This window comes from Agelaius phoeniceus, chromosome 15 (genome assembly GCF_051311805.1).
Source record: "Agelaius phoeniceus isolate bAgePho1 chromosome 15, bAgePho1.hap1, whole genome shotgun sequence".
Classification (NCBI taxonomy): domain Eukaryota; kingdom Metazoa; phylum Chordata; class Aves; order Passeriformes; family Icteridae; genus Agelaius; species Agelaius phoeniceus.
In genome coordinates, this window is record NC_135279.1 from 6802921 (window position 1) to 6818932 (window position 16012).

The 16012-nt window shown below is 57.1% G+C and overlaps 1 protein-coding gene across 3 annotated transcripts in view; it reads left to right on the forward strand.

Moving 5' to 3' along the window:
• Positions 1–394: 394 nt before the first annotated feature.
• PDGFRB (platelet derived growth factor receptor beta) overlaps positions 395–16012 on the forward strand; it is a 33184-nt gene continuing 17566 nt past the window's right edge. Inside the window, exons 1-4 of one of the 3 annotated variants that reach the window (XM_077186391.1) lie at positions 395–812; positions 13955–14031; positions 15000–15296; positions 15667–15936. In XM_077186391.1, coding sequence (XP_077042506.1) covers positions 13983–14031; positions 15000–15296; positions 15667–15936 — 616 coding nt within the window. In that variant the 5' untranslated portion in view covers positions 395–812; positions 13955–13982. The remainder of the gene's footprint in view (positions 813–13954; positions 14032–14999; positions 15297–15666; positions 15937–16012) is intronic. The other 2 variants (XM_077186389.1, XM_077186390.1) reach the window with 2 other exon arrangements.

Here is a 16012-nt window from a genome sequence, read left to right on the forward strand (position 1 = left end):
AGGGGAAAAAAAAAAAAAAGAAAACGGGAGGGGGGGCTTGAGGGGAAAAAAGAGAAAGAAAATAAAAGAAAAAGAAAACAGGGAAAAAGGCCAGAATTGAAAGCAGACACAGGGAGCGAGCAGCTCCTTCCCTGCGGTTTAAGGAGGCGATAGTCGGGCTGGTCCGGGCTCCTTTTGTTCCCTGGTCTGGGCCCTCAGCGCTCGCCCCATCGCAGCCCGCAGCACAGCTCCCCTCTCTTTGCAGCCACTTTGGCTTCTCCACCTTTTAAAATTTTTTTTTTCACCCATCACCCTCGTCTGCCGGGCGTTAATCGCAAGTTGTGCTCCGCAAAGGGTCCCCACAGAGGGTGGAGGGAGGAAGTCGGAGGAGCTCCGCTCCTCATTGGCGAAGCAGCCTCCCCCCTTCTCCTCCTCCCGAGGTCTCTTTTATTTATACACGCACGCACACACGCGTGCACATCCTCGGCCCCGGGTCCGAGCAGGCAGAACCCCCTCCCAGCTGGGCTGGGGGCTGCTCAGGGCACTGTGAGATGCACTAGAGGAGCAGAGCAGGGGCTTGGCTGCAGCCCAGCCTTGGCACAGCCTTGCCTCTCCTTTTGATTTTATTTTACTTTTTTTTCCCCCCCTCCTCCCTTCCACTTCATTTCGTTCTTTCCCTCTCTTTCGCCTTTAAGTGGAAAAGCCTTGCCAGCTGGGGCAGACTGAGAGGGCACGGAGAGCCTCAGCCGGCAGGAGAGAGGGAGAGCTCGGAGGAGAGAGAGGAATTTCGGAGCCTCCCCTTGGGACGTGCGGCTGGAGGGACCCTGCTCAAGGTAAGCTCTCGTGTCGCCCAGCCGGGGGCTGGCTCGCCCTCCTGGCCAGCTCTGCCTCTCCAGCTGGGAAACGCCGTGTTGGAGCTGGTACAGCCCCGAAGGAGCCTGTCCGCCTGTCCCTGAGCCAGCCCGGCTGCTGGGAAGGGGCTTTGCTCCCCTCCGAGGGGTTGGCAGCCCAAAACACCCACCCAGCTCTGGGGAGAGGGTGTTTGGTGGGAAGCAGCTGAATTCTGTGGCATCCCGTGGGAAAGAACATGGCATTAACTCTCACAGAGTCCTGGATGGGGACAGCTGAGAGGAGCAGGGGGATGCTGTGGCTGTAGGACAGGGATCAGGGACCCCACTGCAGCAGGAGGAGGGCCCGGGTGATCTCTGCTTCTCCCTGGCTCTGCAGGCTGGTGGGAGGGCTGGGCTGTGCACGGGGAAGAGGCTCCTCACCATGCCCAGGGAGATATCCTCCAGAGGTGTGAATGCAGAGCAGTGTCACCCCACTGCCAGCCTGTCCAGACACACCCATGGCCATCCCTAACTGCAGGCTGCTCCAGGGACCGTGTCACCTCTGTCTGTGCCATGGCAGGGCTCCTGTGCCTGTGGGCCATGCAGAGGGACATCTGCCAGCCCTGCCCAGGGTCTGTGCCTGGGGGTGCTGTGCACTGGAGAGGGCAGAGCTTGGTAAAACCCTACTAGGCAGGGATGTGGGCAACTACCCTGCTGTCCTGAAAGCACAAGAGCTGAGGGCCTCCAGCAGGGCAGAGCTGGTCTGCAGTGAGGCTCTGACAGCCCAGGGACAGGGGTGAGCATGACCTGCAGGGCTTTGGTGCTCACAGTGGGCTCAGAGTATCCAGCTTCTGCACTCACCTGCCCACTGGGAGTCATTCAAAACAGGATTTGTGGTGGACAGGGATGTTGTGCTTCTCCATCCTGGTTCCAGAGCAAGTGGGGTTTATTCTAAAGCATGGGCAAATAGCTTAAAGTAATTGGTCTGGTGTGCAAACCCTGTGCTGGCAGAGGCTTGGCATTCCCAAATCTTTTCAGAAGGTCTCCCACTGATGACAAGGATTAGCAATGTTGAGACCCAGTGCTTCCCAGAGACCATTGAGGGGTGGCTGGGAGGGTCATTTTTCCCTCAGCACCCTGCAGGACAAGATGCTTGTTCTCCCATGCTCTTGGGGAAGGAGTGAGATTCATGTGGTCACTGTGATCCAGTGTCAAGGATGTGGCCAGGCTGGCTTGGAGGGGGAGCTGCCAGGCAGCTGCCCTGGTTGGCAGCCCTGACATGAGGCTTGGAGTCACTCCTTGACAGGGATGTCACCCAAGCTTGGGTGTGCTCTGGCTGCTGTAGCAGCCACCAGCCCTGGGCAGTGTCCCTGAGCCCAGGAAACACCCCTGAACCAGCCAGTGCATCAGGAGGGATCAGTGTTTTGGGCAAGCACCAAGTCACAGCAACTCAACTGCAGCATGCACAGGGCTCTTCTCTCTTCCTAAAGCTGCTGTCCCTTCCTCTAGCTCAGGAGCATGGAGGAAGAGCAGGCTAGGAGACAAGAGCCACCCAACTCCCTGTCCCTGGATCACCCCCTGCATCCCTGCCCAGGACGGGCAGTGTGGGGTGCCATGGTCAGTGTGCAGCAAGCAGGGCCAGCTGCAGTTCTGCAGGCTGGGAGAAGTTAGCCATGGCTCATTGTCCAGTCCTGGGCACATCTGGGGGTGTGCTGCAGGGCTCTGGCCTGGGCTTGGTCCTGTGCAATCCCCGCATGAACCACCTGCAGGTGGCTGAGCACACATCCTCACCCTGGGGAGGCACCAAGCTGGGTGTGCATGGCAGTGTGGGGGGATCCCAAGAGCTCCAGCAGAGCCCAGAACCATCCAGAGTGGCTGTAGGGGACACAAACCAGACTGCAGCAGGGTGCCAGGAAACTCAGGCTGTTCCTGAGGGATGTGCTGGAAGATGCATGGCTGGAGGCAGCTCAGAGAGGCAGGGTGGAGGGAGCAGCTCCTCCCCAGCTCCAGGTGCTTCAGCAGGGAGAGACATGGAGTGGATGGGCTCAGGGACAGCTGTGAGGATGATGAGAAGTCCAGAAGAAGCTGCAAAGGATTGGGAGAGTGGTTGATGGGACTCCTTGGGTGTTGTGGGAAGGTGACACACAGTCTTCATGCACAGCAAAAGTCATCACAGAGTGAAAAGAGCTTTTAGGGGAAATATCTGTAGGCTTAAAGACAGAAGGCTGAGTTCCTTCAGCCTCACAAGTCTCAAAGCACATGTCAGGGAAAGCTCTGGCTGGGAAGACATGGGCACAGCAACAGGACAATGACCCCATGATCTCTTTCAGCCTGTTTTGATGGGTGTGTGACAGGATTTCCAAGGCGTTCAGAACAACACCCTCAGGCAGAGGAGAGCACTGAGCCTGTCTGCAGGAGCAGAGCAAGACAGGATTGTCTCAGTGAGCACCACAGGAAAGCTGAGATTAAGAAATTCTCTCCAGCTGTGGGAGTGATGCCATGCAAAAAGAACATGGTGGCTGGATGTGGCTTTGGCCAAAAGTCCAGCTGCTGCCAGGGGCTCCAGGCAGGGACTTCTCTGCCTGGTCCTCAAGGTTCCTTTGGCTTCGGTGTGTGATGGGAAGTGGGATGGGATTGCAGTGCTGTCCACAGTGTCAGGCTGCAGCAAAGGCCCCTCCTGGGATGGAGTGGCAGAGGTCAGGGAGCAGAGGGGCTGTGCTGAGCCCCGGGGGAGCCCTGGCAGCTGGGGCTGCCTTTGACCCAGAGCTGGAAGGAGCTGGGACCGTGTGGGCTTGGCTGGATCTGTCCTATCCCTGCAAGGCAGGGTTGGAGCTGAACCCTTCGTGGAGTATGTTTGTTTGTACTTTAACCAAGGGAAAGAAATCCCCTGGAGAGGAGCTGCAGGGGGAGGGTACAGGCTGGGCATTGTTTCCTGAGGGGCTGGAGCAGCTCCAGGAGGCTCCTTCCGCTCCGCCAGGCAAATTGGACATAACGAGGCTGGGTTTAGGGGTCGTGTTCCCCCTCCTCCTCCTCCTCCTCTCCCCCATTGCCTAATGAGGGTTCCCAAGCTAAGCTCACCTCTGTCCTGTTCTGCTGCCACTCAGACACCTCCTCCTGGAAGGGCAGCACGTTCCAGCACCACGGGGAGCACAGAGCAGCCCCAGCTGTGACAGGGGCACAGAGGGGTGCTGGCATGGCTCATGTGCTGAGCACGGGGGTCCCTTGGGCCAGTTGTCCCCCAGTGTGGTCACAGGAGCTGTGCAGTGATGGACTGCCCCCCACACCCTGCTGTGCCAGCATCCCTGGGTGCACACCAGGCTGTGGCATACCCTGGTCCGTGTGTGCAACCTTCCCTGGCAACCACAACCTGCAGAACAAGAGGACCATGGTGTGTGGAGCCTGTGCAGGGAGCTGGGAGCTCACAAAACTCCCACAGAAAGGCTGGTGCCAGCAGAGCCAGGGCAGGGCAGTGTGTGGTGTTTGTCCTGCACCCATGGATGGACTCATCCTCCCCAGGCCATGCCTGCAGGGGCACCTGCTTATCCATCCAGGAATGACTGACACCCATCCTGCACTCTTCCTGGGGCTCAGCTAGAGCCAGTGTGTGATGGAGCTGGTGGGAAGCTGTGGGGTGCAGGAGCTGGGGCAGGAAGGGGTTGGAGAATGCAGGGATGTATCAGGGCACTGCACTGATTGCTCAACCCTGGAAATGCACCAGGAAACAGATGGAGCACCTTCTCCTGCTCTGGAAGGGGCCTGGTTGGGCAGCACAGGGGTGATGCTCCTGAAGCAGCAGCAGATGGGCAGTGCTGCTCCTCAGCCCCATCCTGCCAGGCCCTCTGCCTTCCCCCTTCCGGCCCAGCTCCCATGTGAAAGAGGCTGTGACTGAAATCTTAATGCTACCAAGAGCCAGCAATTGGCACCAATTAAATTGCTACATTCATGTTTGAATTGCTTTAACTGGCGAGACACACTGTCTTATTTATACAAAAAAATATGTTTGCTTGTGGGTTTGTCTGAACCAGTGCCAGCAGAAAATGCACCATTTCAAGGCCTGTGCTCTGCAAGCTCATTCTCCTCTTCCAAACTGGAAGTCACCTTGGTTTCAGCCTTTGCCAAGCAATGGTGGCAGAACAGAAACACTGCTTTGCTCGGGGCTGTAGGCACCATGAGAGGGTCCCCTCCTCTCTGCCCACAGGCAGTGCCAAGTTTCCTTCTCCAGCCTGGGAGCTGTTTGGGAGAATATGGTCTGATTCAGGAACAGTCCTCAGTGCCCATTTAAAAGCTGCACTTAGGGGGAGGGCAGGGGGTGCTGGCAGCTGCTGGTGCCAAGTCCTGCCTCAGCTTCTCCTCTGGAGGTTCTGTCAGGTTTTGGGGATAGGGGCTGTTTGCAGAGCATGGGTGCAGAGGGGAGCTGATTTCTAATTTGTGACTGAGAGGGGAAGTTATAAAGAACCCTGCCTGCAGGTTGACAAGAATGGCTTACACTGCCTGGGCAGAGCATGCAGGAGGGGATTATCCATCTCTGCAGTCCTGGTGCCAAGTGCCACCATCCTGATCTTCCTGCCCCACACATGAGCCTATGCAGGAAGGGGCAGAATCAGCTCACAGCACCAAGAGCTGCACCAGAAGTTGCATTTTGCTCCCTCTCAGAAATCCAGAACAGGGCCAGACAAAAAAACCCTCTGAAAGCAGCCTCTGCCCTTCACACCCAGCACTGGCTGGCTCCATCCTTTCCCACCCTGGCCACAGTGCCAGGCTCCTCTCCAGCTCCTACAGACAGGCACAGGGTGCCCTGACCACAGAGATGGTGAGTGCCTAATCCCAGCCACGAGAGCCTAAAACCCCCAGAACAAAGCAATTTAGCTGGGGTCCCTGGGAGGCAGCTGGGAGGAGCTGATGCAGCCACGGAGATTATCTCCTCCTCCTCTGCAGATCTCAGGGAAATGCTCACAAGAGGATCAGGTTGCTCAGCCTTTCCTGGGGTGTTGGACTGGTAAGACCTCAACACTCTGCTTGCTCCTGGGGCTTTGCAAAGCCCCTACATCCAACTGGGACTTAGGATGGTTCTTTTTCTCATCCTGCCTCCGTTGCTTTCCCTTCACAGCTTATTAGTGGTTAATTAGAGCCAGCTGGGACCTTTGTCTCCAGCCCTGGCCCCACCAGAGCTGCCCCCCTGGGTCAGTGGCTGTGAGCAGGTGATGGAGGTGCTGAATGGCTGGGCACTACTCTCCTCCCTGTGCAGACACCAGCAGAGAGCTTCCCTTGAATCACCATGGGAAGGCAGACAGGGCTTTCTGGTGGCCATGGAACACGAGTGAGGAAAGCCCTGGAGATGCCAGGACAAGGGATGAGAAGCCAAGATAATCCCTGATCTTTGTTCTGTGTCCCCTGCTTCCCTCATTCTGTGCTCTGGTGGGGAGAAGCAGCAAACAGCCCCCATCCAGTCTGACATGGCCAGGAGCTGGGACCCCTAAATGTGCCAGTTTGGGGGTGGAGGGGTAGGAGAGCTGAGTCACTCAGCCAGCCCCAAGGCTTTGCTGTCCAGTTGGAGGGGCCAGGGGGAGGCAGGGAGATGTGTAGGTCTGGTTTAGGTCCCTGCAGCAATGTTCATAATTGACATTGCTCACATGCTTGTGAAGCAGTGTGGTATGTTCTCCCAAAAATGTCTTTGCTGTCATGGGTAATAGAGAAATTATGGGACTGTCATGGATGGCCCTGGCTGGGCTGTGTTGGATATTTTAAAGCAGCCTATTGGAAAAGAGCACTGGGAAGGGATGAAATGCTCCCAAGGGGCACATTTGTGCCTCCCTGGGGGGGTCATTGCACTACAAGGGGTGAGCCCTGAGTCTGCACAGGGCTGCTCCCCACACCCAAGAGCATCCCCAGACATGCACGATGCCAGACTTAGGGCTGTGCTCCAAAACACTGCCCAGCCTCCAGCACCACCCCAGAGCAGTGCCAGCACCACCATGAGCCAGCCCCAGTACCCCCATGGCCCTGGCACACATTGTCTGCCCCAGGGAGACCGAGGTGGGCAGGATCTGACCTGGGTGAGAAGCAGGGGATGCAGCAAGGGACAGCTGGGCATTGCCTGGCACGTGCCAGGGCCACCCCCTCCCTCCTTCCCCAGGCCCAGGTGAAGCCTGGTCCTCACCCAGGGCTTTCCCACAGTCCAGGCCAGGCTTGCAGGCTCTGGGGAGCAGCCCACGGGGTCTGGCCTTTCCTCTGACAGCGGAAGCAGGGGAGCATGCGCAGCCAAAAGGGCCATGGATACCATCACTGGGGCTGGGGGATTATTTATAACACTGGCACCTCTCCAAACAGATGTTTCTTTTTATTCTAAACTTGCACTAAATGGGTCACTCGTTTCCTCTGTCTCCCATGGGTTTAAAACAGAGGGGGAGAGAGGAGGGGATATGGGTGAGAGTGCAGGGCTCGCCCTGGTCCCACGTCCCTCTGTGCTGGTTCCTCACAGTGCTGTGGAGAGCCCATGGCTGGAGACTTGCTGGGTTCTGGGGCTGGAAATTGTGGTCCCCCCTCACTCAGAGGGGGAGGATGGCCGTGCTCAGACAGGGCTGTGTGGGGCTCCCCACCCCATTCCTCACGTGGCTGACCCCAGGGCAGCTGAATCACTCTGCTGGGGCTCCATGTGGACTTGTCATCCCCCCTGGCAGTCTCCCTCCCCTGCTTCAGGGTCACAGTCCTCGTTTCCAGCTTTCTGTCAAAGCCTGTGTCAGGGTGCCCTGGAGGAGGCTGGATGTGCCACCCCGTGTGCTGGCATCTGCTGCATGCAGGACCCTCATGACCACACAGCCACGTTCTCCAGATGCCACTGGGGCTGGGGACCAGAATCTGGGGTCCTGGGCAGGGGCTTTGGTCATGTCAGAGCTGCTCCCTGATGCAGAGGTCAGCAGGAGAGCTGACCCCTCCTGTGGGCACAGTGTCCCTGGGCTCGTCCCTCAGCTCATCCCAGAGGTGGCATCTGCCCGTGCTTCTCCTGCCTCCTAAAGAGCTCAGTCCCTACCAAGGCTGTGCTTTAATAACATCTTCACAGCCAAGGAGCTCTCACAAAACCACTCAGAGGGTTTTGGCCTTAATGACACTTCCTGTGCTTGCAAAACTTCACCTCTCCCAGCCTGAAACACGCCCAGATCCAGCACATTGCCAGCAGGTACCCAGGCTCTCAGCATCCCCCGGTCTCACAGTGTCTGGGGAAAGCTTTGGAGCCCCCTTGGCACTGGCAGGTGGCCAGGTGAGGAGGGTTTTGCCCCCAGGTGTTCATCCTGGGGCAGGGATGGTCTGTGGGACGCAGGGACTCCCCGGCCCTGCTGCTCCTCAGTCTGGTTTCAGATTTCCTACCTCTGTGTTTTATCAGCAGCCGTTTATGGGCCTTGGGATGACAAGCTCCCCATGTGTGTGCCCTGCCTAATCCCAGCCTTTTGCTGGGAAAAAGAAAAAGGGCTCTGTGATGATAATCTGGCCTGTGAGTAAACATGGTGTCATGGGAGCCAAGGGACCCCAGAGGAGAGATGTTGCAACTCCGGACAATTCCAGCCAAAGGAAAAAAAACCCAACAACCACTCAGTTTTATTTAGATTAAAGGGTGGGAAAGAAGCAGTTTCAGAGGCCAGAGGGAGCGTGGCAGAGGAAAACAAGACAAGCCAAAGAGTTTCACTGCCGGACAAGCAGGGTTTGGGTTTCAGGGGTCATCAGCCTTTGCTCAGGGAGCTTTTTGCCTTCAAAAGCAGGGGATGGTGTCCATGGTGTCCCCCCTCCTCCTGCCAGGAATGCCTTTGCTCCCTGGCTGGGAGTGGTATTGATCATGAGGATCCATAGATGGAATTTTTTATTGCATATGGGCACCCATGATCTCACTTAATGACTCAGATGTGATTAGACAGAGAAGAAATAAAGTATATTTGACTTCCCACTAATTTGCACCAGATGTCCCTTGCCTGTTTGGCAGGACAGCGGGGCCATCAAGCATTGTGGGAGCACCTGGAAGCACAGCCCTGCAAGAAAAGGGGCTAGAAATAGAAATCCAGAGGAAGGGAAAGGATTGGCAGCTGTGTGAGAGCTCCTTCAAGATGCCCTTGTGGGCAGGGCCAGCATCCAGCACCCCTGCCCAACACCACAGGAGCAGCAGTGAGAGCCCGGCCAGAGGGAAGAGCAACGTGGGCAATGGGTGCAGGAATTGCCCCTGGAAATACAAACTAGAGTTTGCTGAGGGGGGCTGTGCACCCTGATTTCCAGCAGAGCTCTGGCCAAGGTGGCTCTCAGGGTGGCTGTGGCTGCTCTCCCACTCCCCAGCATGCTGAGCCATCCCTGTCCCTGTGCACCAGCTCTGCAGGCTGGTTCTCAGCTCCCACAGCTCTGGGGGTGCTTGTGGGACTCCCTCCCCACACACACACTGGTTCTGCACAGGGCACTGGCTGTGGATGGGCAAGAAACATGGTCTAGGTGGGCTGGGAGGAGGACAGTGGGCTGGGAGGACATCCTTGGTGTTCCTAACCCATCCTCTCCCATGGTTTATGGTGTTTACAGGGCTGAAATGGCCCTGTCCCCCATGATCCATGCTTGGGGATGGGCAGGGCCATGCAGACCAGCAGTGGCTGCCATGTGTGTTCTGCCAGGGCCATGCAGACCAGCAGTGGCTGCCATGTGTGTTCTGCCAGGGTGCCGGGAGACACTCAGGGAGCAACTGCACAAAGAAGGGGGCTCAGAGTATGGCAGGGCACACAGAGCAAAGTCAGAGGAAATTCTTGCCTTGTTACCCAGGAATAGAGAAGATTGAACCCACACAGCATATTTTGGGCATTAGTAAAGACATTTTAGGCTTACTAGCATTCTTAAGCAAGAGAGAGGTCTGGAGTGGGGGAACATTAATGAATCAGTAAGGTCTGGTGATGCTTGAGCTGCTTAGCAAGGCACTCTGAGGCGCAAGGAGCAGTAGGGGTGGCTCCCTAAATTCAGGTGGTACCATCCCAGCAGAGGCTGGATACAGCAATCCTTGTATCCAAACTCCTGGGCGTTGCCCTGCTCCTGCTGCAGAAATTCCTGTCCCAGTTCATCAGCCACAGAGGCATCAGCCCCAGCCCTGAGCTGAGTGAGGGACTGAGAGAGGGGGCAGAGGAGAAAGCTGAGCTGTCATCAGATCTGGGATGCAGGAGAAATGGGAGCAGGCTGCTCTGGAAAAGCTGTGCAGTCATGGGATGGGGAATCATGAGACTTGAATCTGATCCTGGTGTGGTGTGGCCCTGGCCATGGCCCTGGCCGTGCTGTTTGACCTCTGCTCTGGCCCTGTCACCCGTGTCCTGTCTGTGGGATCACAGGATCACATCAGAGCCCTGTGCTCAGTGCTGCTCTGGGATATCGGGGTGACCCCTTTTATTGCATCCTCCCTGCAAGAGCACAGGGCTAGAGATGCTCAAACAGGATTCCAGCAGTGCCTGACCTCATCCAGCCCTGGGACACTCCTTTGCCAGCTGGGAAAGCCAGCAGCCCCAGGATTGGCTCAGCTCTCCTCATCTCTGCTGCAAACTCCGCTCTGCTCTGCCAGGCTGCTGTGATTACAGAGGGGAGATAAGGACAGGCAGTGTCTGTGTCACCAGGCAGGGACAGTTGCCTGTATCTGTGTCTTGTTTGGACTCCAGACACTCTCAGTCCAGCAGTGCCCAGCTCTGGCCTCACTGGGGGCGAGCAGGGACGTGCCAGCTGCTGGGACCAGCCTCCCCCACGGCACTTGGCCATGCCCCAGCGTGGCCCCCAGGACCTGAGCCCTCGTGGAGCTGGGCCCCTGGGGAGCACAGCCACCCCACAGGCATGAGGGGCTGCATGTGCTGTGGGGCTGTGTCACCCAGCCAGCCCCGCCAGCCAGCCGACCTCCTGTCTCCTCTCCCAGCCAAATTCCTCCTTTAGAATAATAAACAGTGTGGCTCAAGAGAAAGGCTCCTTTCCCTGCCTGGCTAGGACTGGTTTGCCTTCACATGGAGGAGCTGGAGAGGGGCAGAGGGAAGGTCTGTACCAGTGCTGGCAGGGAGGGAGCATGGGGATGGAGAGCTGGGACAGCACCTTGGTGGCTCTGCAGGTTGGGAGGCTGCCACAGAGATGCAGGGCTCAGTGAAGGTGCTGGACCTGGCATTGCTGCAGGAGCTCCCTGGCCTCCATGATTGTGTCTGGATGGCTGAAGGCAAAGGATGCCATGGCTTGAAAATACTCAGGTCCTGGCTTGTGGGAAGGATGTAGGAGTCTGAGGGGTCTGTGGCACCCTGCTAAGCCAAAGGGGTGAGAGGAGATCACCCAAGGCAGCTGAGCATGGTGTAGGTGCCTGTCTTTGGGTCCCTGGGTGGGATAATGTCTGGGTGCCGGCTTCTGTGTCGCTGAGTAGGATTGCTCCTCCTCGTCTGGCACTCTCAGTGGCACTCACAGTTCCTGCTAAGAACAAAAGCTGGGACTGAGGAGAGAAACAAGTGCTCTCAAAGCTGGCAGTGAGCTGGGCGCATTTGCATCCCTTGTGAGACGCCTGTGCTCGCCCACATGTGCCAGCACTAGTGTCCCTGTGCCGGGGAGGGACAGCCTTGTCCCTCTCCTCCCGCAGCACCGAGCTCGGCCAGCGGCTCTGAGCATGCCTCTCGCCCGGCCGGAGCACGCAAACAAGGGAGAGGTCACCGCTGTCTGCGAGACGTTGCCACCCTCCCACTCTGCTTGGGAAGCATCTCCAAGAGAAATGCCTTTCTGCAAAAGCAGCAGCTTTATTGAAACCAGCTCTGAGCACAGCGCAGGCGGCCAGAGGCGGCAGGCGGAGGCTGCGGGGCTCTCAGAGCAGCAGCACCCCTGCTAGCCCAGCACACAGCACACAGCACCCCTGCTAGGCCAGGACACAGCACACAGCACCCCTGCTAGCCCAGGACACAGCACACAGCATCCCTGCTAGCCCAGCACCCCTGCTAGCCCAGCACCCCTGATAGCCCAGGACACAGCACACAGCACCCCTGCTAGCCCAGCACCCCTGCTAGCCCAGCACACAGCACACAGCACCCCTGCTAGCCCAGGACCAGCATCCCTGCTAGCCCAGGACACAGCACACAGCATCCCTGCTAGCCCAGCACCCCTGCTAGCCCAGGACACAGCACACAGCACCCCTGCTAGCCCAGCACCCCTGCTAGCCCAGCACACAGCACACAGCATCCCTGCTAGGCCAGGACCAGCATCCCTGCTAGCCCAGCATCACCACCAGCACCCCTGCCAGCCCAGCCCCAGCTCCATCACCCCTGCCAGCCCAGCCCCAGCTCCATCACCCCTGCCAGCCCAGCCCTGCTAGCCCAGCCCCTCTGCCCGGTTCCCCGCTGCTCCGGCAGGCGGGGTTTGCCGTCAGTGACCCTGCAGAGATCGCTGCTTCAGGCTGGGAGCTGTCTGTCTGTCTGTCTGTCTGTGTGGGAAGCCCGGCTGCTCAGCAGGACTGGCAGTGACAGCCAGGGAGCTGCACGGGCAGATAAAAGCTGGGCACGGGCTCGGGAGGATCTTAGCCCCTTACAGGCAGGTATCTGGGGGCTGGGGTGGCGAACACAACCTGGCTTGGGCATGCAGGCAGGGAGGGGTCAAAGGAGAGGATCCCAGTTGTCCTTACAACCTTGAACATTGAATAATGGATGAATCACACACCTCTGTAAAGGAGAATGGGGAAAGGAAGGTGATTGTTCTCATGGCAGTGCCTTGGGGGGCAGAGATTAGATTGTCCATCCTTCTCTCTCCTGCAGCTTGGTGCTCTGAGGGTGGGTGCAGAGAGGTCACATTCATTTACAGCCTGAATTTCACCTGGGTCCTTTCATCCTACCCACCCCCATCTCTTGCCCTAAGTGCTCTCATCCCCTCTGGCAAACGAAGAGAGAGAAAGAGTTACAGAGATTTTTTCGGGAGGAGGGAGACGGACGCTGCTGAATAAGCTGGAGACCTGGAAGGATTTGTGGTAGATCAAACTTCTGTTGAGCCAAAGCAAGAGAATAATAAAAACATCTGACAAGCACACGTCATTTAAAAACCATTTCCTCCTTAACATCAAGCAGGCCGGGAGGCCGCTCCGGGGCCAAGGCAGAGCTCAGTAAGAGCCTGGGGCTGCCTCAGCAGGTCCAGATTGCCCTCCTTGAGCCTGGCAAGAGCTCCTCAGAGCACTGCCAGCATCTCAGGGGGCTTCTCCTGGTGTCTGCCTTGGAGGGGGCCCCGTGGCAGGGCAGGAGCTCAGCCCGGGCTGCAGTGGCTGAGCTGGGAGGTTCAGCTCCATGCAGGAGCATCCCCGAGCTCCCCAGTGAACTCATCTCCCCCAGGCACAGAGAAGCCTTTTCCTTTACTCTTCCTCTTCTTGGTGTGTTCATTTTGCCTTTCAGAAATGCTCCTTCCTTCCCACCCCTGCAGCACCATGGGGAGGGGTACCTGTCACCCCCATACACAGGAGACACCCCTGCTCTTAGGGAGCTCTGGCCTCGTCTCCTTTGGCTCCTGCTTTGCACCAGGAAGGCTGAAAAAGCTCTGTAGAAAAGATTTCTTGAGAAATGTTGATTAGAAGAATGTTAAACTAAAAAAAAAAAACCCTCATAGATATGCTGTTCAATTTATGTATTTAAAAGTTAAATGCACGAAACTCATTTTTTGGTGAAGTTTCTTCAGGCTTGTTGTGGTTTAACCCCAGCCAGCAACCAAATGCCATGACAAGGCTTCTTTTATTTCATTGGAAGGAGCAAACAATGTGGGAGGGTTGGAGGGGGATCTGTTTTCTAGCAAGTTTTATCTCACTGTGACTGAGGGAAGAAAAACTAAGGAAAAAAAGGCAAGTGGTAAAGCAGAGGAAGGGAGGGAGGGAGGAAGGCAGGGCTCTGCCAAGGGGGAGAGGCATTTCCAGCTGAGATGAGCAAAAGTTGACACAACTGCTGGAGCCTCCAGCAAAATCCCTGTTTACCAGTGGGAGAAGCCTTAGAAACTGCAGATCCAGCATGAGGGGGAAGCACCACTCCCCCAGGAGGGAAAGGCTGAAAACTGGAGAGATGGAAAGTTTCTGAGGTGGAGAAGTGAGGCCAGGGACCCCTGCCCAGGACAGCCGAGGGACCCCTCCTCTGCTGAGTGCTGTGCTCATGTCACTTTGCTCCTGACAGGACTCAGACACCAAGCCCAGGGCCCAGCATGCCGTGCCCCACTCTCAGGACGTGTCTCTGGCTCCTCATCCTCACTGGTGAGTGCTGTGGCTGGGCAGGGGTGTGTGGTGCCTGGGGGGCTCACCTCGGGGTGAGGGGAGCAAAGGGGCAGTGCCATGGGGAAGCACTGGGGTGCACAGCATGCCCCAGGCACATCTGTCCCTGCTCAGATGCCTGGGCTGACTCAGTCCTGTGGTGGCATGGATGTAGAGTGCCCTCCTGCTTTGTGGTGGGAGGAGGAGACCTTTCCACAGGCAGCAGTGCCAGGTGTGCTCAGACCTTCCTCAGCAGACACCTGAGAACCCACATGAGCAGGAGGGATTTGGTCAGATCCCAAATATCCAACAACCCCCCCAGCAAGGCACCAGGGCTCCTGGCTGCACCTGGGCTGTTCACAGCATTGCTGCAAGTCCCTGAGCTGTCCCCAGCTGTCCTGCCCACCTGTGGGGACACCAGAGGGGAGCGTGTCACAGCCCCATTGGGACATCTGGGCAGATGGTGAAGCAAGGAAGCTGGGAGAGACATGGGGAACCATTCAGGAAGACCTTGCCTGCTCTATTGCTTCCAAAGGATTTCCTGCAAGGTTTTTCACTTTCTTGTAAACTGACATTGTTTCATCCTCATCTGTGTCCTGTCTGACACTACGTGGACAGGCAGCCAGAAGAGCAAGGAATTGCCTCCTATCCTCCTTGGGGGTTCTCCACCCAATATTGCCACAGACAGCATGGGCTGCACTGAACACTGCTGAATCCTGTCATGTCTGATTTGCTCTCCAGAAAGGGTTGTAGGAGGTACAGGGAATGAAGGGTGACCCACCACAGTCTGGACTGGCAGGATGTTTTTGAGGAGACCGTGGGTTTGTCAGTGCTGATTACACTAGGGAAGGCAAGCCCAGGAAAGTTATTTTACAGTGTAAAGGCTGACACTACAAAGCAAACCCATTGCCATGAGGTGTGCTTCTCTGTGGGTTTCAGAGGAATTCAGTTTGGTCTCACCCCTCTCTCAGGTCTGCTGGAGGTGACGTCTGGGGACCGCAGGCTGCACATCGAACCCAGGGACACTGAGCTTGTCCTCAGCCCCCACAGCACCTTCTCCCTCCTGTGCTATGGGGACAGAGAGCTGGTCTGGGAACGGGAGGGGCAGCCCCTCGCTGCCTTGCTGGAGCACAGGGACGGTGTGTTTGTCAGCAACCTCACCCTCAGGAACGTGACAGGCCATCACACCGGGGAGTACACCTGCACCTACAGCCCTGAGCAGGCTCCAGAGCCAGCAGACAGGAGAGCCCTCTACATCTACGTTCCAGGTAGGGGACAGCATGTCCTTGCCTCTGGGTTCCCATGGGGTTTAGCAACCAGGGAAAAAAGGGTTTTGACTTATTGTTCTGTCTCCAAGCTCCTGGCATCCCCAGATCCCTTCTCCAATAGCAGGAGAGCCCTCATGGTAGGTCTCTCTTGCTGTGGCATGTCTCTGGTGTGCCAGCTCATGGAGAGTGTGGTGTGCTGGGACAAGTGGTGGGGGTGACAAGCACACAACATGCAGCTCTACTTTCCCTAGGGAAGGATGGGAAGCTTCCCACTGGCATGGAGTCAGGGCCCTGTGGTGGAGTATTCCTGGAGGAGCACAAAGCAGCTTCCAAACAGCATTCTCTAACCAATGTTCCCTCTCTCCCACAGATCCCTCCCTGGTTTTCCTCCCTGCAGTCACCTCTGAAGAGGTCTTCATCTTCATCACGGGCTACACAGAGGCTGTCATCCCATGCCGTGTGACCAACCCACAGATGCAGGTCACCCTCTATGAGAAGAAGGTGGAGAACCCCATCCCAGCTACATATGATCCACAACAGGGATTTAAAGGCTTCTTTGAGGATAAAACCTATTTCTGCCGGACATTTGTGGATGACCAGGAGGTGGATTCTGACACTTTCTATGTCTACAGGATCCAGGGTGAGCTGACATTGTCTTAGCACACCTGTGCACCTGCTGTGGCTGTTTATTCAGGCCAGTGGCAGGAGACACCCAA